Source organism: Notamacropus eugenii, chromosome 4 (assembly GCF_028372415.1).
Source record: "Notamacropus eugenii isolate mMacEug1 chromosome 4, mMacEug1.pri_v2, whole genome shotgun sequence".
Lineage (NCBI taxonomy): Eukaryota > Metazoa > Chordata > Mammalia > Diprotodontia > Macropodidae > Notamacropus > Notamacropus eugenii.
In genome coordinates, this window is record NC_092875.1 from 267,785,341 (window position 1) to 267,811,099 (window position 25,759).

Below are 25,759 nucleotides of genomic sequence, written 5' to 3' on the forward strand. Positions count from 1 at the left end.
TGACTCTACCTCAAAGAGGGAGCAGAGCTTGCAAACTGTAGGCCTGTCCACTTTAGAAAATAAGACTACAATTTTGAGTTAAATTATTGAAAATTATTATGAAATTCAACAGTCTTTAAGAGTAGTTCTTTTTTCAGAAGCATGAGCAGGAATCCTTAGAGATTTGAGAGCAATATAAACAAAGAATGGGAAATAAGTATATAAAGGCAAAATCACACTTTCCATAACACTTTAATTATGTAGCTGTTTTCTAGCAAATATATTTCTTTTTAAGCCAAGAACCATAAAACAGTTTTAGTGTTCTCAAGAGGACAGCAAACTTTGGTAGAGTTAAATGCCCCTTTCCACTAAATAAATAGGTAGTGGAAGATATTGATTTCAGAAAGTGTCCCATAAACTATAAAGAAACTAGATTATGCCTGCTTACCTCATGTCCAATGATTCTGTCTTTTTAAAAAAGGTGGAATTTTTTGTGTGTGACACCTATCTCTGAAGAGTAAACACAAGTCTTTGAAATTATCAGCAAGGTTGATAAGTTGCACAATGTGTTGCAAGCCCACTCAGCACTATATAGTATATACGTGTGCGTGTGTGTGTGTGTGTGTGTGTGTGTGTGTGTATGTATAGCACAGGACACAGTAGGTATATAGGAAACAACAATTGGACTTTTGTTATACTTCAGGAAATTGAAACATTAAAAGGCCATGTGACTTACCAACTTTGCCTAATCATGTGGTAGAAAATGTGATAAAATAATTCACTTTCAGGATTCTTAATCCATCTAGTTACATGAAAAAACCATATGGACTAGAGACCACACTTACATCAAGAAATATTTGAAATAAATTATTTAAGATATGAGGAAAGATTTACCCCAAAGAATAGCTGTAAATTTGCTTTGAAATTATTTATAACTAGGAACTCAAGTGTATATGTATTTGTAAATATATATTTTGTAGTTTAATAGTCCAAATATTGATCTAAATGAATATTATTTTAATTAGATATTATTACCTACTAGTATCAATAATCTTGTGCAGATGTATTTGTTTTACAAAGGGCTAATATTTATTTTTCAAAATTCTTTCTTTTATGTTGCATGATGCCTTATTCTACTAAGTCAGAATTTTTTAACTGTTTATCTGATGAACTTCTATGGAAATCTGATGATCTCTGTAGACCCTTTCTCAAAATAATATTTTTAAACATATAAAATAAAATACATCAGATTACAAGGAAAAATATTGGGGGGAAATTATTAGGTTTGTTTTTAGTTCATCAATTCCAGGTTAAGAACCCCTGCTCTTAGTAGAGAGACAATAAATGTACTTATTACCATGCAATCATTAATGCCATATTTTCATAAATTGATGAATTCAATTCTGAAATTTGTTTTGAAATATCTCACTCTGTTGATCATTGTTATTAAATCCAAGAAAGCTGTGTAAAGTTATTGCTTCCCAGAGCCTCTTCTAGTTACACATAGGTTTGTCCTATCATATACTCAAAAGAACATCATATTAAAAAGAATTTTTGTTTACCTCCCACTGAGGTAGCATTTAATATGGTTTCATAAGGGGCGCAGGTGTACCTGAAGAATAGGATATTCCCGATTTATAAAATAAAAATCAGAAAATATATGTCCAAAAGAATAGAACCAAAACTCACGTAAAAATAAAATGGACTTTGGATAAGTGTGCAGTCTCACATTCCAATGGTATCACTGTGAACCCAAGTTATAAGCTATGAATTGAACACAAAGAGGAGGAGAGTGGCAGAATGCCTAACGAAGCATTCTGTACCCACCATATGCTTTGTGGTTTTTTTTCGTTTGTTTTGGGAACTGAAATAATATCTAATATCCATGGTTCTACAGACACCAAAGCTTTTTCAGGGTGGAAGCCAAAAAGAATGTTTACTGAAAACTGAGAAATGTGTACAACTTTTATAGCATTTTGAACACTGAAAGGCAGAAGTTTTCCATTGCTTTGTAATTGCTTGGAACTTAAACGTGGTTTGTTATGCAATCCAATATGCTGTGGCAAATGCACATAGTGGAACAGAGAGGCATGAAAGGCTTGGATGGTTTCCATTCATTTCAGTGTCTCTCACTTCTGTTGTGCCTAGCTTATGTCCAAACAATACAAAAGCACAATGCAAAATGGAATCATTAAAGCTGTTGGGAGTAACTTGGAATTCTACAGCATTTTTATAAGCAATTTAGAAGAGGATCATTTCATTTTCTTAAACAAAAACATAATCAACGAAAGCCCATAAGGGGTACTTCGACACTGCTCATTTCATTCTAAGAAAAACTTTGGTCATTACTGAAAATCACAAACTTTGGATAGAGGATAGAATATAGATTTTTATACCACAAAGGACCTAAGAGCTCACCCAAACCCCTTCTTTTTACACGTGGGCAAATTGAGGTCCAGAAAGTTTAAATGATTTATCGAAGGTGAAGTAAGAAATAGATGAAGTATATCATCATCTATAAAAGGAGAAGGTTAAAGGAGATAACATGTAAGGTCCCTTTCAGGTTCTAAATTCCGAACTTCTGTGATTCTATTACATTACTGTAGTTGGGTCTCTCTCCATAATCATTATGTCAGTGACTTCATCTACTAAGTATTTGATGAGACTACAAGGCAACCAATGGTTCCAAAAGTAGACAAAAATAATGGTATATTCTTTCTGTATAAATTTGCATGCCTTATTCTTCATTGATTAGAAGTTATTATTAGATTAGAGCTATTTAAATTTTGTTGAGATCTCAGCCATGAATACAGTTGACATTTCTCTCCTCAGTGGTACCAAATGTTTCTTTTTCCTTCAAGAACACAATTTCTCCTATCTTGAAATTATGTATTGCCTAGATTTATCTTTACTGTTCCATTTTCAAACTTAGGCATTTGTAAAACAGAATAGCAATCAGATGTGAGTTCAGAATGGGTTTACTACATTTTTAAGAAGAAAAATCTCACATCTTACTGAGATGAGTGTTTAGATAAATAAGATTATTTTTTGATCTGATCTCCTATACTATATCTACAGGCAGAATGCATTTCAAGTAATTGCTGTGGATGGGGTTTGCAGTGGAATCATTCAGTGTCTCTCTGCTGAAGACTGCATTGATTGGCTACAAGCAATAGCAACAAATATTTCAAACCTCACAAAGCACAATGTAAGTAGGAATTTAAATGATTCAGGGGATTCCCAACGATATTGAATGAGAGCTTTTGTAAAATTCTTTTGGGTTTCAGCATAGACATAACTGTGTATAAACATTGCTTGGGGCTCCCACAGAAAAGCCAAGTCAAGTCTATCTCTGGGACTGATTTGGATAACTTATTGAAAGGATTATCATGGTACTATAAACTATCTTAGCTACCTTTATCATGTTCAGAACAAAGGACTTTTCCCACAAGATACCAGCACATATCCAGCAAGGGTGCATGACGAATGTTGGTTATGCTCAATATATCTACTCTTGCACTTATTGTGCTTATTAAATACAATTAAGTATATGCTTTCTCCATTCAAGTACAGGCAGATATTGCAGGTTTAGTTCCAAATCACAGCAATAAAATGAATATCACAATAAAGCAAGTCACATTTTTTTAGTTTCTCAGAGCACATAAAAGTCATGCTTATACTATACTGTAGTCTAGTAAGTGTGAAATAGTATTATGTTTATACAAAAATGCATACACCTTAATTAAAAATATAGTATTGAAAAATGCTTACTGTTAACTCAGCCTTTACCAGCTTGTGATCTTTTTGTTGACTGAGGGTTTTTCTTCTAGGTTAATGGCTATTGATTGGCCAGGGTGGTGGTTACTGAAGGTTGGAGTGTCTGTGGCAGTTAATTAAAATAAGACAGCAATGAAGTCTGCCACATTGATTTACTCTTCCTTTCATGAAAAACTTCTCTGTAGGATATGATGTTGTTTGATAGCGGTTTACTCACATTAGAACTTCTTTCAGAGTTGGAATCAATCTTCTCAAACCCTGCTACAGCTTTATCGACAATGTTTATATAATATTCTTCAATACTGTTGTGGCCAGAGGAGGAAAACAATGGTGGAATAGCTGATTGGTGGAGCAGTCAGAACACGCATAACATTTATCAATTAAGTTTACGTTCTGATATAGTTGTGGTTTGTGGTACTTCAAAACAATTACAATAGCAGTATCAAAGATCACTCATAATAGGTCACCATAAGTGATATAATAATAATGAAAATACTAAAAAGTAGGGACATCACCTTACCTACCTACAAAGATCCATATAGTCAAAGCTGTGGTTTTTCTAGGAGCAATGTATAGCCATAAAAGTTGAACTATAGGGAAAGTTAAATGTCACAGAATTGATGATTTTGAATTGAGGGGCTGAAGACTTATGAGAATTCCTTGGACAGTATGGAGGTCAAATGAGTCAATACTTAAAGAAATTAATTCAGACTACTCATTGGAAAGTCAAATACTAAATCTGATGCTTAAATGCTATGACCACATTGTGAGAAGACAAGTCTCATTGGAAAAGTTCTTGATGATGGGAAAGATTAAAGGCAAAAAGAAAAGAAAACAGCAGAATATGTATGACATGGATAGATGGTATTACTGAGACATCAAAAATGATCTTTAGACATACTTCAAGAGACAGTGGAAATTAGAAGGGCATGGGTGCTAGAGTCCATAGTCATGAAGAGTCAGGTACAACTAAATGAACAACAGCAAAATAACGAAAAAGTTTGAAATATTGTGAGAATTACCAAATGTGACAAAGAGACAAGATGTGAGCATATATTATTGCAAAAATTGTTCCAGTAGAGTTGCTTCAGGCAGGGTTGTCACAAATCCACAATTTTAAAAAAAATGCATTATTTACAAAGCATAATAAAGTAAGTCACATTCAAAAGAAGTATGCCTATAACAAGAACTTCAAGGTGATATTAGCAGGTTTATTAGTTTTATGTGCTATAGAATGGTGTCTACAAATGTTTGAAAGGATAGAGAAAAAAGAAAGAAGAGAGGCACTCATACCCAAAATACTCTCTGTTGTTACCATTTTATATATATAAACATGGCAGAGGTGGAATATTGTAGGTTACAGAGTTGTTTTCCTAATTTTATGATATTTTTCCCACTTACACATAAAGATAATTTTTAGCATTTATAAGATTTTGAGTTTCAAATTTTTGTCTCTCTCTCTCACCCTTTTCCAAAAGAAGGTGGACAATTTGATATAGGCTATGCATATACTACCATGTAAAACATTTCCATATTAGTCACAGTTGTGAAAGGAAAAAGAGATCAAAAGGGAGAAAAGTATGAAAAAATAAAGCAATTAAAAAATATGCTTTGTTCTGTATTCAGAGTTCATCAATTCTTTATCTGGATATGGATAGCATTTTCCTTCGTGAGTCCTTTTCTTTTGAACTCCTCTTGGAAATTCTTGTGTGACTAAGAGGAGCTGAGTCATTCACGGTTGATCATCATACAATGTTGCTGACTCTACGTACAACGCTTTCCTGGTTCTGATCATTTCACTTTCCATCACTTCATCCAAATATTTCCAGGTTTTTCTGAAATTCGCCTGTTCATCATTTCTTACTGCACAATAGTATTCCATTACATTCATATACCATAGCTTGTCCAGTCATTCCCCAATTTATGGGTATTCCTTAAATTTCCAATATTGCCATCACGAAAAGGGCTGCTATAAATATTTTTGCACATGTAGGTCCTTTCTACTTTTTAATAATTTCTTTGGGAAATAGATCTATTAGTGGTATTTCTGGAACAAAGGGTATACAAACTTTAGTGTATAGTTCCAAATTGCTCTCCAGAATGATTGAATCAGTTCATAACTCCACCAACAGTACTAATTTTCCCACATCCTCTTCAACATTTATCATTTCTATTTTGTCCTATTAATCAATCTGATAGGTGTGAGGTGGTACGTTAGTGTTTTTTTTAATTTGCATTTCTCTAATCAAAAGTGATTTAGAGCACTTTATTTCTATAGATAGCTTTGACTTCTAGATCTGAAAACTGCCTGCTCACATCTTTTGGCGATTTATCAATTGAGAAATGAATTGCATTCTTTCTTTTTTAATTTTTTTAATTTTTAATTTTTGACACAGTTCATATCACATAAAACAATTCCAACTTTTGATCAGGTGATACTCCTCTTAAAGCATTTGCAATATAGACAACAAATGAATTTTTATTTTAACGTTAACCAACTGAGAAACAATAATAACTACGTATGCTAACTTCACAAGCCCTTGAACTGATTGTCTCCACATTATTGCTAAGAATTAAAGGACCCTAACTTATTATTGTTGGTCTATAGTAATAAGCCTAATGGCTTAATTTTACACTTAATTTTGGATGTTCCCCTACCTAACAATCTATAATTTAATGGATCTGATATTAAGCTTACAAGCCTTTTGACTATAGGAAATTGCTACTAAGAGTAGGGACTTTGCAGGGAGCCAATATCTCCCCAACTTCATGACAATTCCAGGAAGGAGTAGATTGTCAACTTGCATTCAGTCAGGCTTAAAGTCTGTGTCAGGTGTCAGTGGGGAAATTGAGTCAGGAGACTCCTAACTCAGACCAGGCTGAACAGCTGCTTTCCCACCATTCCCATGAGATCATCTTTTTCAGTTTATAGCAGCATCTCACAGGCTTACTGGCATCATGGAGCTTACTGGCTCAGATCACTTTTCTTGCTATCTGTACCTGGAGTTAGACTTAGAAAAACAGTCAGTTAATTGTCCCATATAATCTTAAAATTGCAAATTCCAATAACCAGGTTTCAGATATGACTATAATTTCACATTGGCTAAGGAACATCTTTTGAGGCAAGTCTTAAGTGGCTTACATGCCTTTCTATACATGTTCTAGTTCCTGATTAAATAGCAATCATAAAATCAAATTTACCATTAAAACCTTAACTTTTCAATCAATGCCAACTTTTACCCTAGGCTACCTGCCTCTAGGAAACTTAGACTAAAATTCTTTTCCCCAAACTAAAGATGTCTCTGATTTAGTCTCAGTAATTAATTGAGTTAATTGTTTTAATACTAATTGCTTTTCCATCACTTTGTAAGATGTGCAATTTTTCTCCCCATATAATTTTTCTCCCCTCCCCCCACTCCCTAATACCTTGCATTCTGATTACCCCTTCCCTCAATGAGCCCTCCCTACTATCACACTCCACCCTTCCTTTATCCCCATTTTCTCTCTTTTCTTGTAGGGCAAGATAAATTTCTATACCCCATTACCTGTGTTTCTTATTTCCTGGTTACATGCAATAATAATTCTCAATATTTGTTTCTAATACTTTGAATTCCAACTTCTCTCCCTCCCTACCCATCCCCACTAAGAAGGCAAGCAATTCAATACAGACTAAATATGTGACGTTTTGCAAAAGACTTCCATAATAATCATGTTGTGTAATACTAGCTATATTGCCCTCTATCCTACTCTATCCCTCCTTGTTTTTTTTATTCCCTCATTTGACCTTGTTCCATTCCAAAAGTGTTTATTTCTAGTTACTCTCTCCTTCCATTTGCTCTTCCTTCTATTATTCCCCTCACCCCACTTGTCACCTCCTCTCCTACTTTCCTGTAGTGTAAGATAGATTTTCATACCAAATTTAGTGAGCAAGTTATTCCCTCCTTAAGCCATATGTGGAGGGAGTAGCTTCACTTTTCCCTTCTTCCTTTCTTCCTTTTATCCTCCATTGAACAAGATTTTTCTTATCTCCTTTATAAGTTATATCCTGCCCCATTCCATTTCTCCCTTTCTCCTCCTAGTATTTTTCTCCCTCACCCCTTAACTTTCATTTATTTATTTATTTGTGGATGTCATCTCTTCTGATTCAACATAACCTGTACTCTCTGTCTATGTGTGTGTGTGTGTGTGTGTGTATGTATGTATGTATGTATAATGCCTCCACCTACCCAAATACTGAGAAAAATCTCAAGAGTTACAAATATTTTCTTTCCATGGAGGAATGTAAACAGTTCAGCTTTAGAAAGTCTTTTATGATTTCTCTTTCCCCTTTACCTTTTGATGCTTCTCTTGATTCTTGTGTTTGAAAGTCAAATTTTCTCTTTGGTTCTGGTCTTTTCATCATGAATTCTTGAAAATCCTCTATATCATAGAGTGACCACTTATTCCCTTGAAGTACTATACTCAGTTTTACTGGGTAGGTAATTCTTGGTTTTAGTCCTAGTTTCTTTGACTTCTGGAATATCCTATTCCATGCCCTTTCATCCTTTAATGTAGAAACTGCTAGATGTTATCCTGATTGTAATTCCACAATACTCAAATTGTTTCTTTCTAGCTGCTTGCATTATTTTCTCCTTGACCTGCGAACTCTGAAATTTGGCTACAATATTCCTAGGAGTTTCTCTCTTTGGGTCTCTTTCAGGAGGTGATTGGTGGATTCTTTCAATATTTATCTTGCCCTCTGGCTCTAGAATGTCAAGACAGTTTTCCTCGATAATTTCATGGAAGATAATGTCTAGGCTCTTTTTCTTAATATGGCTTCCAGGTAGTCCCATAATTTTTAAATTGTCTCTCCTGGATCTATTTTCCAGGTCAGTTGTATTTCCAATGAGATGTTTCACATTATCTTCTATTTTCTCAAACTTTTGTTTTTGTTTTTTACTGCTTGTTTTATGTGGTAGTCATTAGCTTCCCTGAATTCAATTCTCTCTTTCAAAGAACTATTTTGTTCAGTGAGCTTTTGAACTTTCTCCTTCATTTGTCTAATTCTGCTTTTTAAAGCCTCCTTCTCCTCATTGGCTTTTTGGACTTCTTTTTTCCAATTGAGTTAGCCTCTTTTTAAAGATGTTATTTTCCTCAGCATTGTTTTGGTTCTCCTTTAGCAAGCTGCTAACTTGCTTTTCAAGCTCTTGTATTGCCTGAGCTCAGTTTAAGTACCCTTTAGAGGCCCTGGAGGCAGGGGCCTTGACTTCCTTTGACAGTATGCCTTGCTCTTCCTCATCTGAAAAGATGGGAGGAGATACTTGTTCACCAAGAAAGTAATGTTCTATGGTCTTATTTTTTTCCCCTTTTTTGGCCATTTTCCCAGTCAGTTACTTGACTTCTGAATCTTTTCTCAAGTGAATGGTCCTATTGCCTCTCCTCTCCCAGGTATGGTGTTCAAGGCTGAGATTCAACTCAGCTACTTGATTTCCCCAGGGCTTTGGGTGGGGTCAGAGCTGTCACTCAGGGCTGAGGTTGAGATCAGTTGCTCCTTATCGCCAGAGGCTTTGAGCTGAGCCACCTAGATAATGGACTCAGGTTGATTCCTGGCCACTTAGCTGCCTGCAATCTACTGCTGCTGTTGCTGCAGTCACTTGGGGCTATTTCTGGATGAACCCCATTTTCCTCTTGCACAGCTAGGAAAGGCCTCCCACACTGACCTTTGGAACTTTCTTTGTTGCTTGTGGGTTGAGTTATCTGGGACTCTCCCTGCTCTGAACTCTGCCCTGGAGGTCTGTTCCAGTCCTGTTCTTCTCAGTGCAGTTGGGCCAGGGCTGGGCTCCACTCTGCTCAGGGTTCTGTGAAATAGACCTTTTCTGTCAGCCTTCCACGTTACGTTTGTCTGGAAACCTCTTTTCCTCTGTTGTTCTGTGGCTTCTGCTGCTCTAGAATTTGAGTCATTTTTTATAGGTGTTTTGTGTGTTATGGGGGAAGTGCTAGAGTATATGCATCTTTCTACTCCACCATCTAGGCTCTGCCCCTCAATGACTTGCATTTTTAAAAATTTGACTCAGTTATCTATATACTAGAGAAATGAGGCAATTACCAGCAATACTTGCTATAAAGATTTTCTTCCAGCTTTCTACTTTCCTTCTAATAATGGCAGCATTGGCTTTGTTAATACAAAAACTTTTTATATTTTAATATAGTCAGAATTATCTATTTTATGTTTCATAATGTTCTCTGTTTCTTTCGTTGTGAATTCTTCCTTTCCACATCAATCTGCAAGGTAGGTTATTCCCTGTTTTTCTAAGTTGTTTATGATGTCACACTTTATTTTTACATCATGCACTCTTTTTTTCCTTATCTTGGTATATAAAGTCAGATGTTGGTCTAGTCTAGTTTGTGTCCTTTTGTTTTCTATTTTTCTCAGCAGATTTATCAAATAGTGAATTCTTATGCCAAAGGCTGGTGTCTTTAGGTTTGTCAAACACTAGGTTATTGTGGTCATCAACTACTGCAACTTGTGTGCCTAATCTATCCCACTGATCCACCACTCTATTTCTTAGTCAGTATCAGAGAGCTTTGATGATTACTGCTTTGTAATACAGTTTGACATCTGGTATCACTAGTTTACCTTCATTTGTATTTTTTTTCATTAATTCCCTTGATATTCTTGACCATTTGTTCTTCTAGATGAATTTTATTGTTATTTTTTGAGCTCTATCAAAATTGTTTGAGTAGTTTGATTGTTATGGCACTGAATGACTAAATTAATTTAGGCAAAATTGTCATTTTTATTATATTGACTTAGTCTACCCATGAGCAATTGCTATTTTTCCAGTTGTTTAGATCTGATTGTTTAGATCTGAAGTATCTTGTACTTGTGTTATAGTTCCTGGATTTGTCTTAGCAAGTATACTCTCAAGAATTTTGTGATGTTTACAATTATTTTAAATGAAAATTCTCCATCTCTTTTTATCATTTATTTTATATTTTAGTGTTAATTAATTGTATCTTAAATTAATACATTTATTAATGATATGGGAATAGCATCCTACCTCATGTTCCGTAATAGATCTAGTAGGTCTATCTATCTCTTACTGCTGGACTTTTTTGGTCATATAAAGAAATACTGATGATTTATGTGAGTTTATTTTAAATCCTGAAACTTTACTAATGTTATAAATTATTTCATGTAGTTTTCTAGGGTTCTCTAAGTATACCGTCATATGAACTGCAAAGAGGGATGGTTTTGTTTTATCATTGCTTCTTCTGATTCTTTCAACTTATTTTTCTTTTCTTATTGCTATAGCTAGCATTTCTATTACTATACTGAATAATAATGGTGATAATGGACATCTTTGTTTTACCCCTGATCTTATTAAGAAGGATTCTAGGCTATCCCTTTACATAGAATTCTTGCTGATGGTTTTAGATAGATACTTCTTATCATTTTAGGAAAAATTCCATTTATTCCTATGTTCTCCAAGATATTTTTAATAGTAATGCATACTACATTTTGTGAAAAGCTTTTTCAGTATTTATTGAAATAATCATATGATTGCTGTTGGTTTTGTTATTGACGTGGTAAATTATGTTGATATTTTTTCTAATATTAAACCAACTTGCATTCCTGGTATAAATTCCATCTGGTCATAGTATATAATACTCATTACATGTTGCTCTAATCACCTTGCTAGCATTAAAAAATATATATAAATATTCATTAGGGAAATTGGTTTGTAATTTCATTTCTCTTTTAGCTCTCTTTGGTTTAAGTGTCAAATCCATATTTGTGCCACAAAAAGATTTTGGTAGGAATCATTCTTCACCTATTTTTCCAAATAGTTTTTTATAATATTTGAATTAATTTTTCTTTGAATACATGGTAGAATTAACTTGTGAACACATCTGACCCTGGGGACATTTTTCTTAAGGAATTCATTAATGACTTATTCAATTTCTTTTTCCAAGAAGGGGTTATTTAGGCATTCCATTTTCTGATCTGGTAATCTGTATAATTTTTCATAAATTTTTCAAAAGTGTTTTAGAAATATTCATTAATATAGTTCAGATTGTCAGACTTATTGTTATGTAATTGGGCAACATATTTCCTAATGAATGCTTTAATTTATTTATTGGTGGTGATTTCACTCTTCATTTTAGATACTAGATATTAGTTTTTACCTTCCTGTTTTGGTCAGATTTACCAATGGCTTATCTATCTTATTGGTGTTTTCATAAAAGTAGCTCTTAGATTTATTTATTAGGTCAATAGATTTTTTTAAAACTTTCAGTCTCATTAATCTCACTTTCGATTTTCAGAATATCCAATCTGGTGCTCAGAGATTTTTAATTGCTCTTTGTTCTTGTTTTTTTTTTTTTTTAATTGCATGACCTATTCACTGATAGTTTTCATTTTCTGCTTTGCTGATGTAAACATTTAAAGAAAAAAAAAATTTCCCCTAAGTACCACTTTACCTGCATCCCATAAATTTTGATATGTTGTGTCATTGTTGTCATTCTCTTTATTAAAATTATTGGTTGCTTTTTATATTATGTGTTCTTTCATCCACTTATTCTTTCAGATTAGATTATATAGTTTCCAATTATTTTTAATCTTTCTTTCCACTATGCTTTGTTGAATATAACTTTTATTGAAGTATGATCCTTAAGTGATACATTCAATATTTCTGTTTTTCTACATTTCATTCTGAGGTTTTCATGCCCTAATACATGGTAAAATTTTGTGCAGGGGTCATGTGCTGCTGAAAGAAAAGCATGTTACTTTCTGTTTCTATTCGGTTTTCTTCAATGGTCTGTCATGTATAATTTTTCTAGTATTCTATTTACCTCTTTAGTTTCTTTCTTGCTTATTTTTGGTTAGATTTATCAAGTTCTGAGAGGAGATAGTTGAGGTCCCCTACTAATATAATTTTACTGTCTTTTTCTTCCTGTAACTCACAACTTATCCTTTAAGAACTTGAATGCAACACTTGTTGCATATATGTTTCAGATAGATGTTGCTTCATTGCCAATGATATTTTTTTTAGCAAGATGAAATTTCCTTTCTTATCTCTTTTAATTATTTTTTTTTGTTTGTTTTTACTTAGTCTGAGATCAGGATTGCTACTTGTGCTTTTTTCTTATAACTTCAGTTGAAGAATGATAGCTTCTTCTCCAGCACCTTACCTTTACTCATGTATGTCTCTTTACTTTAAACTTGTTTCTTGTAAACAACATATTGTAGGATTCTTATTTTTGATTCACTCTGCTTTCTACTTCCGTTTTATGGAAGAGTTCATCCCATTCCAATTCACAATTATGATTACTAACTCAATATTTTCTTCCTTCCTATTTTTCCTCCTGTTTGTCCTCTCTCTCCTTTTACCCTTTCCTTCTTCATCATTGTTTTACTTCTATTTACCACCATCTGTAACCTGCTCTCCTTTCCATCAATCTACCTCCCCTTTACTTAATTTCCTCCATTCAACTTTCTGGTCAGGTAAGATATAGATTATTTCATCTTTGAGCCAAAACTGATGAGAGTAAGATTTAAGCAACACCCATTGCCCACCTTCCCATCTTCCTGTCAGCTGTAACAAGTTTTTTTCCACATTTTCATGTGAAATAATTTATCCCATTCTACTTCTCCCTGCCTTCTGCACTCAGTGTATGCCTCTTTTTCATCCCTTATTTTTAGTATCATTCCCTCAAATTCAACTTATACCCATACCCTCTATGTGTATTCCTTTTAGGTATAATTAGTGATACAGTGTTTTAACAATCGCAAGTATTATCATCCCATGTATAGATATAAAGAGTTTAGCTCTGTTCAATTCTTTATGTTTTCTTTTCCCCTTTTACTCATTTATGCTTTTCTTAGGCCTTGACACTGGAGATAAATTTTTGAGTTTAATTCAGGTCTTATCCGTATAAAAGTATGAAATACTTCTATTTCATTGGATGATCAATATTTCCCTTGATGTGTTATGCTTAATTTCCTTGGATAAGTGATTCTTGGTTTTAGTCATAGCTCCTTTTTCTTTGGGAATATTATATTCCATGAACTCTGGTCTTTTAATGTTATAGCTGCTAAATCCTGTGTAATCCTGCTTGTGGCCCTCTAGTATTTAATTGTTTCTTTCTAGCTACTTGCAGCATTTTTTCCTTGATCAGATAGTTCTGAATTTTGGCTCTAATGTTCCTTGAAAATTTTATTCTGGGATTTCTTTCCTGAGGTGCATAGTGAATTCTTTCAATGTCTATTCTGCCCTGTGGTTCCAGGATATCAGGGCAACTCTCCTTGGCAATTTCTATAAAGATGCTATTCAGGTCCTCTTTTTGATTATGGCTTTCAGCTAGTCCGGTGGTTCTTATGTTGTCTCTCCTGGATTCATGTTCCAGGTCAATTGTTTTCACCAGTAGGTATTTTACATTTTCTTCCATTTCTTTTTATTCTTTTGAAATTGTTTGATTGATTTTTTAAGTCTCATAGAATCATTAACTTTCACTTGCCCAATTATAAGTTTTAATGTATCATTTTCCCAAGTCAGCTTTTGTATTTCCTTTTCCATTTGGCCAAATCAACTTTTTAAACAGCTTTCTAAACTGTTGACTTTTTTTCATTATTCTCTTGCAACATTCTCATTGTTTTCCCAATTTTTTTTCTACCTTTCTTATATGATTTTTTAAGCTTCTCTATGAGCTCTTCTGTGAGTTCTTCATGAATCTGAGATCACTTCCTATTTTTCTTTGGTGTTTTGCCATAGGTGTTTTGACATTATTGTCCTCTTCTGAGTTTATGTCTTGATCTTCACTATCACATAATAACTTTGTTTGGTCCTATTCTGTTGTTATTGTTTTTTGTTCATCTTTTTTGGCTTTTTCTTTAAGCATGTGAAAGTTCTCAGATTCATTGTCTGCATGTTGCTCTTACTATGCTGAGGCATGTGAAAAGTCTTGGTTTTGGAGTATGCCTGCTCCACTACACTGAAACTCCCTCAGGTTTGCTGAAGTGGGACTTGCTCAAAGCTTGCTGGAATGCTTCCTTTCCTGGAATGTGTTCCCCCTATACCCAAATGAAATTGACCTTTCCTCTTTTACCCTTTCTTTTCTTCTGGTTCTGGTGTTCCAGGCTTTGTTTTGGGGTACTATTCTATATTTGCTTGGAGGTGAATATGGGAGAGTTATGGAGATTTGCTGTTCCATCTTGGCTCCTGGAAATCCTCAAGCTCTCCTATTTTTTCATCATCTGATTTCACTATAGCCTCCCTACTTCTTGCTGGTTTCCTTCCATCACCCCTTCTCCTCTATTCCTGCCATGTTTGCCTGTACTCAATCCTATACTCAATTTTCTAACATCTTCTGTTGCTCATTTCTTAACTCTCCTAATCAAACCTCATTAGGAAACAAATATTATTAAAACACACAGTCTCTTCCCCCCCCCCAAAAAAAAATAATGTTAGTTGACAGTTTGGCATCAGTGTTAAATAAGTCTCTTATTTGTAGATACTATGTTTCTTTTGTTGCTTGATCAATTCTGAAAAATTCCTGTTAGTATACATTGTAAAATAAAATAAATTGATTTTTAACTCTAAGGTTGCTGAGTAATTGCTGAGTAATAGGATAATTCCACACAGTGATCAAATAAGTATGCCCAGAAACAAGATCATTCATTTCTAGCACATACATTTATATATTTCACTGGTTTACCTGAGTTTCTAACAACTAATATATTTCCAGACTTTGAAATAACTTAAAGTAACTGGGATATTCACAAAGTTATATAACATGTTTTTAGTTTCTCCTCTGGTATGATCTAGGGGACTGACACAATTCCATGGAGAGATATGGTTCTTTTTCTATGCATGTGTACAGTATTGCTAAACAATAGCACAGTATAATTAGCTCAAGGATACAGTCCCAAATAGAACGGAAATATAAGAAATATCAAAATAGAGCAGGTTGGTGCTGGAAAATCCATCCTTATTGTTTGTCTGGGACAAAGTTCAGCTCATTTCTGGAAGGTAAGCGGTCACCCAAGGTAATAGCTTTTAACAGGAGGAAAAATACAGTGTATAGACAGTTCACTGTTCTAATGTCACAAAACTCATGATGATACTTCTGCCATTGATGTGAATTCCCAGAGGGAATATGGTCAAATTTTGAAAAAGATAGTAAATTACCTCTTAAACAATTCTATCTTTAAAAGGGAGGCTGAAATGACTAAAAGAAACAATCAAGGTTTCTTAGCACAGGTGGAGCAGAAAATCACTATACTGCTTAACTATTCATATTTGGGGACAAGATTAGTTAGTGGGTAGTGAGAGATAGGAGAAAAGAACAATAATATAACATTTTGAAATAGAGAAAAGAAAATCAAAAGAGTAAAGAACCTTAAATTTAGTATATCAATCATATAGGGGAAAGTAGAGACTAAGCATTTGATTCTACTATGTAGGGAATTGCTTCCACCAATGCAAGTCGGTTAGTTTTTCCACTACTAATAGCCATACAGAGTTTCCTAGATTTCTGATAAATTAAGTGGCTAATCCATAGCCACAGAGTCAATATGCATGCCATGATCTTTATAATTTTCTCCAAAATCTAATCATTCTGAAAGATCAGATGGCCTCCATAACTCATGCCAACTTAGTACTCCTTGCCCTAGAGCCATTACCTCTCTCTTATTAGAGAGTGTGAAGGGTGGTCATGGCAGAGTGCCTCTCAGGTTCTCCAATTAAGGAGGGGGGCACAGGGCAGGTATCTCATCGTTTCCCACCTGATTGTATTCCTGGGGGGACTTTATCTTGCTCTTCCATTTCTCTTCCTACAGCTGGGTCGCTTTTCTCCTATCTGCTTCTCTCTGCCCCCCTTCTAGGCTTTTTTTCTTCTCAATATATTATATTCTTCCACCAAATTGTAAGCTTTTTGAGAGCAGGGACTGTCTTTTGCCTTTCTTTGTCTCAGAACCTGGAACTTAGTAGGTACTTACTTTTAGTGATTACATGTGTCAGAAGTAAGGTTTGAATCCTGGTCTTTTTTGACTCCAGGGTTAGGCCTGTATTGATTTCAACATGCTGTCTCATTTTATCTATCAAACATCTATCTATCTATCCATTTATCTGTCTGTCTGTCTGTTTGTCTATCCATCTATCTCTATGTGCATATATTTCTGTAATATACACATTTATTAATATAATCACACACAATATAATATACACATATACAACACAACATACACATATATCATCAAAATATATTACAAAAATTTATATTTTCTTGTACAATGCACTTTCTTGTTCTTGGTATGTTAAAATTTTTGTTACAATAAAAGTAATGTTTTTAAAGAGTTCATAGCATGTAATCACTCTGTTGCAAAGAGGAAAATCAAGCCCATTACTTTTAAAAATATTGCTGAAATACTTATGATATATCTTTTTGTAAAGTCTATCATGAAATGAGAAATATACACAATTCTTAACACTTCTTTCCTTTCATTACTTAGTACTAAATTTATATTGACCCCAAGCCCTAGAGACATAATGATGGACATTCTAATTCTTTGAGATTTATGGACAGGTATAATCCAATGTTCCAATTGACAGCATTTTTAAAAGCCAAGGCATCTCATGCAGAAGGAAAATGTGGCAGATGCAAATACTTGCTCCATCTGTACACTTTAATGAAGCACAAGCCAAGTTTTATCACTGGCTTTTCATGTTTGTGATGATTGGCCTCCTCCAGTGCTGCAGGTCTCTCTCTGAGAATCTTACCAAAAACAGAAAGCAGAAACTCTTCTCGATTGTCTGAACTGCTGAGAAACCCATTTCCATATTATGATAACAAAGCAACATATTTTTTTTAATTCATTAATACTTCTGACTATGATTATTCTCTAATTATGTATCCTTTTGATTTGTTATGCATTACTATTCCAAAGCATTAGTGATTACAAATCATTCTGAATTATAGAGAACTGGACAGATCTGAAGGGCTATTATTAGTTGCAGTAACAGTAATCACACAAAATTCACACTGACTTCAGAAAGAAGTCATGAAGTTCTGATTTCATAAAGACTAAGCAAACAAATTCAAGCATACAACAAAATATAGAGTGAAGTATTGGAGAAGATGTTTTCTACTAATCCCCAAATCCTCTCTTCTTTATTCCTCAAACTTGAAACAAAATATTCTGTAAACACAGAGAGAAAGATCTTCATTGTTCCTCACTGAGAAATTATTCAATTCCTTTCCATGCAATTCAATTTAATTTTCCAAATATTAACCAAATACCTGTCATTTTTAAAGATATGTGCAGCATACAAAAATGGGTGAGACATTTTCTCAAACAAGGAATTTATAATCTATAAAGTGGCATAAGACGTGTATATAAAAGTTGCAATATGATTCAACATAGAATAAATGATATAAAAGCATAAAGCACTTTAGGGTAATCACAGTCAGGATTCAATATGCTGGTTAAAGAAATTAGAAAAACCTTCGTGAAGAAAGTGATATCTGTACCACCTTGAAAGGTCAGTAGAATGTCTGATTGCAGGAAAGTCAATTACAATAACTGAATTGAGATATATTGCTATTTCCTCTATTTGTTGCCATACTAAAAAAAACAACAGAAAATTGCTCATTGCCTTTGATTGATATGTTTATATTAGTAATGCATAGCATTGGGATACATATAGGTATAGGTTCATATTTTGGAGGGGAAATATATTCATGGTTTAATACTGAATGTGTACGAAAAAGATTTTCATGAATATCATATGAGGAAATATCATGTTTAATTTTCTGTTTAGTTCAAGATTTTTCTGTAGCTTTCATAATATTTTCTTGCCCCAACTTGAAGGACATTGACAAAAGGATAATAAATAAGGGCAAGATCAGGCAGGACTGACCTCTTGAACCTTATCAATTCACAAATACAAAATTGTAATTTACCAATATTTCTGCTTCACAGAGCATTCAATAAAGATGTCTGGCTTTTAGTGGACTGAATATTCAATATGAGTCAGCCGTGTGACTCAGGAGTCAAAAAAGCTAATTTGAATTTGTACTGTAATAAGAAAGGCACAGTGTCTTGAACTGAGAAGGTGAGAGTCCTTCTGCACTCTGCCTGGGTCAGACCTGGGACATTGGAAAGACAATGATATTCTGAAAAGCATTCAGAAGCATAGAGCTAAGATGAACAAGGACCTTGATATCAGTTGAAGGAGATGGACATGTTTAGCCTGAAGAAGGAAAGACTTAGGGGAAATTGATAGCTATCTTTAAGTATTTGAAGGCCAGTCATGTGGAAAATAGATTAGACTGATGGTGCCTCTAAAAGCAGAATTAAGAATAGTAGGGTAGAAGTTGCAAAGAGACACATTTAAGCTCTATATCAAAGAGGAAAAAAAAGAAACTAAATGAGCCCCCCAAATATGTTACTAACACCCTCCTCATACGTTGAATTCCCCTTCATTAGGAGTTTTTCAGTAAAGATTGGGTGATTGCATAAAAAGGATGTGATTATTTTGGAGTTTGTTGTGCTAAATAACCTGAGACTTCTTTAAGTTCTGAGATTCTGTGATTCTGTTTTCTCTGAGATTCTGTGATTCTCATTTTGATTTCTTTGCTACTTGCAATTACTCTATTTGTATTTGCTGGGTTTTTTAGGCCAAGTTGCTCTGAATAGATTTTTCAAAGTTAAGTTTCATGAAGTGCCAAAACAAAAACAAAACAATCCACTTCATTAAGTATAAAAATATAGTGCCTGCATTTTTTTAAACATAGTCATTTGTTATGATCACCGGAATGATCAACATCTCTGGCAAAAGGCTCCCATTTGTTTATTTTCATAGTCAGCTAAGTCTTAGATCCCTTAAATGTCTTTTCTTTAGAATTTATTTAACTAATAACTCATTTTGCCTTATTTTTGTGTCTCATATACATACGTCCATGAGAGCAAATGAGAAAATGATCAGCTCCCTAGTTGTTTTTTTAACATCAACAGATGTTATATACTGGTGTTCATGTAAGAAAAGTTAAAGTTTCACTACTTCAAAGCAGTTTGTAAGAGACCTAATATATCATTCAAGATGTTCCCTGGTGGCATAAAATAATTGTAGCGTTAGCAGAAGAATGCTCATGAGATCTCATGAGATTTATTATAGAGTACCACAGTAATTCAATTTTATTCACTAGAGAAATGTGGTGATCAGTTTCATGCAAGGAATTTTCTTTTTCTGTAGTAGAGAAAGTTAAGATAGAAAAAATGGCCAAAATATATGAAAATGGCAAAACCTTCTAAAGGCACAAGTGAGGCATTGATGGCCTACAAGTTGTGGGCCTCTTCTCATCCTTCTCTAGTGACTTAATAACTATGTAATGCCTGTCCAGCTTGATACATTAGACTCTGAATTCCTAGAAGAAACTTTTAAGAATCAGATTCATCTTCATGTAAGACCCTAAAATAGGACTTTATTGGAGGATAAGAACAGATCTTATATGATATCTTTTCTTATCAGTTTAATTTCAAATCAATCAGCAAATAACTATGAAGCATTTGCCATGGGGTCATGAAGAGTTGATCATGACTGAAAGATGACTCAACAACAACAAGTTATTATAGGCTAAATGTTATACAAAGTGTAGATACAAATGTGAGATAGAGCCTGTCCTCAGGAAGCTTATAGTCTTATAGAGAGATACAATTATGTATGTTGACAAAGAAGTGAATACAGAATATATTGAAAAATACATAGACAAAAATAATACTAGCAACTCAATGAATAAGGAAATGCCTTTTGGGGAAAATGGCATTTGATCTGAATCAAACTTGGAACTAAGAAATCCAAGAGGCATAGGTTTGAGCATTCCAGATATGGGCAGATGACCTCTAAAAAGACATGGAGAGAAAGAATGGAATGGCATATACAAGAAACAGCAAATATTATACCCATTATAGAGTGGAGAATAGGTGAGGGCCAATAAAGTGTAATCAGATCACATAAAGCTTTAAATACTAGAAGGGATTTTTGAATTTTATTTCAAATGTGATGAGGCGTCACTCAATTTTTGGGGAAAGAGTAGCATGGTCAGATTTGAGTTTTAGGAAGGTCAAATTGGTTACTCTGTGGAATAAAAAATTGCAAAGGGGTGAGATGAGATGCAGAGAGATGAATTAGAAAGTTAATTAGTAGTCTAGGTGCGATGCCAGTATGTCCCCTACCTTTCAATACTTTTAAGAATGACCATCCCTACTGATTGCTATGTGGATACTCAGGCAGACAAAATATTCACACTTTCTACATTACATTAGAATGTAAGCCCCTTGAGTGAAGGAACTGTTTTGTTTGCTTCTATTTGTAGCCCCCATAATTAGCACCATTACATGCACATAGAAAATACTTAATATAAGTGTTATATATCATTAATTTATCATTCCTTTCAATACTGATTTGGCAAGACAGGTTCTCACTTGACATTAGAAAAGTAGTATACACACCAAAGTAAATGGGATAAGTACCCTCTTTTAAACTCTGGACTGTGGAACTAGTCAGTAGCAGGGGATTTTTTTTTTTTTTTGGCTTATATTTATATTCCCAGCATTTCACGTAATGCCTGGTACCCAGTAAGAATTTATATATGCTTTTCATCCCCCTAGCTTCTAGGAAGCAACTTTTCCAACTTTGTATTGTCTCATTCCAATCCAACTCATAGATGTCCATTGGGAATAAAATATGTACTTCATAGCTTGGTATTTACTTTTTTGGGTCCATTTCTAGGGTACTAGTTTTGCTGTTTGCTTTTCAGTCTCAACTCTGTTTTCTAGTGTTTTAGTTCTTGAGGGGTAAAGGTGCTATATTTTGACTCTTCTAGATGTATGCCTTGGAGATAATAAGATTATGTGGGGGCATAGTAGATAGATCTGGAATCAGAAGACCTGAAGTGCTAGATCTGGAATCAGAAGACCTGAATTGAAATCTGGCCTAAGACTCTTGCCAAGCAAGTCATTTAACCTCTGTTTACCCACATAGTGACATGGATAGAATACTCGATTTGTACTCTACACTTGATTTATGTTCAAATCCTATTTCTGAAACTTCCTGTTTGAGCACTGATAAGTATCTTTATACTCTTTGATTGTCAAGCAAGTCTCTCAGACTTACTAGCATTTAGATGAGCTTCCCAACTGCCTTAATGATAAGAACCGCCAAACTGATAAACATTTGCCAATGCAGCCTTTTTGGTTGGAAATAGTTGACAGGAACTCAAAATGGTACTGGTTTGATGCTACAACTCCAAGACGAAAGCTAGTTTAGTTAGTAAGGTCTTTCATTAATACTTAGGAGGCCTAAATTTTAGTCACTTTCTACCACTAACCGTGAAACTTGTCACAAATCATTTTATTTTTCTTTGTTCTGGTTCCGCAATCTATAAAACAAAGATCATGCACCACAAGTCTTGTGAGGATAAAGTAAATGAATATTTATTAAAAAGCATTTAGCACTGTGCCTGTTTGTTGTAAATTTAAAAGTGGATGATGGTAATGATGGTGTTAATGACGATGATGATATCTCTAGCTTCTTCAGAAGAATATTGTGAAAAACAGTACAACAGATGTGAAATTGCCTTTGGTAGCAGATAAAGTTTTACATAGATTCCAGGGACTAAAAATATAGAAAAATATTGTGAAATTGTCTATTCCTTGTATAACCTTGTAATAAGAATAATCTAGGATAGAGGAAATAGCCCCCCAGGGCCTGCTCCATTTTGGGGGGGTTAGAAATCATTTAATGTTTTTCTTCTTCCTTAAATTTTAAAATGACTTTTGAACTTAAATACCAAAGCAGGTCATTTCCATACAAAGAGCAATGTATAAAAAGAGGACTATAGGTAAAACCATGAGGCTGCATTTCATATCATTTTGTTTTTTAAAATGTATATTAAGAAATTCAATAACTACCATTCAAAGTTGTCTTTCTTGTCTGTGATTTCTCCAGAAATTCCTCTGTTTCCTTCCATATGTTTGCAGTAATTTTTCTTTGAGGTAGGAACTCTGGATTTTGGCTATGATATTTCTAAAACCTTTTCTTTTGCAGTTTCTTTAAGATGATGATGGGTCAGTTTTTTCTGTTTTTCCTTAGCCCTCTGGTTCTAAAAGATCTAGGCAGTTTTCATTTAGAACTTCCTGAAATAGGGTATATATGGTTTTCAAGGACTCTAGTGATCCTTAAATTATCTCTTCTTGTTCTGTTTTCTAGGACAGTTCTTTTTGATATCACAGATTTTGTATCTTCCATTTTTCCAGTGTTTTCGTTTTGTTCTATCATTTTTTTCTGTCCATAGAGTCATTGATTTCTGCTTAATCTATTCCTGTTTTCTGTGAGTTTGACACTTGGGTTAGATTTATGACTTTCCAATTTTTAATTTATTCTTCAAATTCTGTGCGTTAAAGATTTTTTTTTTTTGCTTTCAATCCCATGTCTAATTTACTCTAGTTATTGAAAGCTAGCATTTTATATAGCATTTTAAGTTTTATTAAGTCCTTTACAAATATATATACATATGTATATATAGAGAGAGACATATGTATGTATATGTGCGTGTATATACACACATACTATATATATATATATGTGTGTGTTTACTTTATCCTCACTACAACTCTAGGAAGCACATGCTATATATATATACATCATTATGTGTAGTCCTTATTAAAACTATTTTTTTCCTGTAGCTCTCTGCTTGCAGCTGTCATGGTGTTACCCTGTCATTATAGGTTGGATTTTGGGTACATCTTTGGATGTATCATAAATCTTTATATTCTTGTTGTCTTCTTCAGCCTACTAATCACTATAATCTCAGTGCCTAGATTAGGACTTTGTGCCAAGGCCAGGCTCTATGTCTTGTTCTGCATTGACCTCCTACTTACAGGGTTATTTCCTCCTGCATCTTTGAAATTCAGAGCATTTCACCTTAAAGGACCTCTATAGCTTTTCTGGAGAGAATACTAGCTACTTCAGACTCTTGTGGTATCCTTGCCTAAGCAATGTTATTCTCATACTGGTGGTTACTGCTGGGTCCCCACTGTGGGTTTTTAATCATCCTGGAACTATCTTTAGATGTCAACTCTTGCTGACTTGGGAGACATACATGGAGTTTATAACTTTTTCTGGTTATGCTAGGAGATTCCTGGCTTTTTGCCTAAGTGCCAAAGCTGGTTTTTGCTGGTATTGTTTTTTTCTTTTGTCTGTAGGTTTTTGACTGACTTGTTGTGAAGTTCTAGGGTAAAACTAGTAACTTATGCAATTTATCATTGGATTTATTGATAACTATTAATTCTAATATGATTAAAACAATTTTTCTGGAGTAGGTGAAGGGGTTCTGATCTCTTTGTCTCCATTCTCAGGAAGGCATTTTATCCAGAAATCTCCAAGTTCATATTATTTTTTATGTTAAAAAATTTGAGATATCTGCAAAACACACACATAGAAAACCATGTTTTATCAAAAGAAAATAAAAATTATAGTTGACATTATATGATGTTTGAATAACTCTATAAATTATCTTATATTCCTAAGCAATAATAGTTAGATAAATGTTGTAATATAAGTCCTTGATGCTTTTATAATTTTCTGAAGTTGCAGAATTTGGGCTTTCTCAAAAATAAAATTTAAAAAGTGATTGAGTTTTAGCGATGGAAAGTTATTTGCCCAATATGTCAGAGGTAGTTGGAAGCATAAGCAGAATTCTAACTCAGGATTATGTCTTTGCATTCTACTGCCTATTCACTTCATCTCACAAAAAGAACAGAGACTGAAGAAGGGAAAATGAGAACATTAATAAAATGAGTAGAAATAACTTCATATAATTTCTTTAGCGCTTGCAAGCCTACTTCTCTTAGAGATATCTTTAATACACTGCTCAAAATACATTTAAGTTGTCACTTTAGAGCACTTTAATTTGGAAGTTTTATAATAATACCAATCAGAATAGAGGTGACATTAGCAGAATGCAGACTCATTTATTTATTTTTTAATTATGTCTTCTGGCCCTCCCCCATGCCTCACCCTTGAATCACCATGACAAGAAAATAACATTCATTAGGTTTTAAGAAATGTTAGAAGTAGATGAGTATTTCAAAATGTGGAGATTACAGAGAGCAACAGGAAGACTGTGAAAGACAAACTGTTGTTATTCAAAATTGGTTCTAAACTTGACTGTTTCATATAATTTTAATTCTGGTTCCCTTTTGTCCTCAGATTGACTTGATGTGCATTGTTTTTCTATGTTTAATAAACGCCTCAGGGTTTAATCTAGAAATCACATTTTTCTTCCTGGTATATTTAGTTACTACAAAGAATAACTATAACATGCACTTATTTTTGCTCAGGTAATTAGCTAAAGTTGTGTTATTAATTGTTTGACATCTGCCTACAGTAATATTTACATCCTCTGGGGTTGAAATTGCTTCAAGATGGACTTAGTGGTGTTAATAAGGAAAACAACAAAAACCCTTCATAATTTGAAGAGGCTAAGTTGCCAGGATCTATAGGGACCTTGGGGATTTATTTAAAGAGAAAAATGCTGGACTGTAGATAGTAATTCTTCATAATGTTCTGTATAAATAATATAGTGTACTGATCTGTTAAATGCTTAAATAGGAGGGTTTTTTTTTCTTTTTCTAATGTAGCTAAGAATTGTCAGTAATAAGATCTTGTTTAAAAAAAAGTTACAGAAATATTTATGTGTGTATAATTCCCAATATATCTGGCTTTTCACTCTTCCAGAAAACCATTTCTTATAAGAACAATAACAAAAAAATGACAAAAGCAAAAATAACCCACAAATTAAGTGAGTTTGATTAGATAGATAGATAGATAGATAGATAGATAGAGAGAGAGAGAGATAGAGAGATATAGAGAGATAGATATACATATAGATATAAAATTCATATTCATAGTCCCTCCCATCTCTACTTTAAAGGAAAGGATCCATATTCTCATACCTCTTC

General features: G+C 33.8%; 1 protein-coding gene across 1 annotated transcript in view; it reads left to right on the plus strand.

Annotated features, from left to right (window-relative positions):
• Positions 1-25,759, plus strand: part of SNTG1 (syntrophin gamma 1) — a 1,083,450-nt gene that overhangs the window by 775,098 nt on the left and 282,593 nt on the right. The window contains exon 12 of the mRNA XM_072604568.1: positions 3,058-3,187. Coding sequence (XP_072460669.1) covers positions 3,058-3,187 — 130 coding nt within the window. The remainder of the gene's footprint in view (positions 1-3,057; positions 3,188-25,759) is intronic.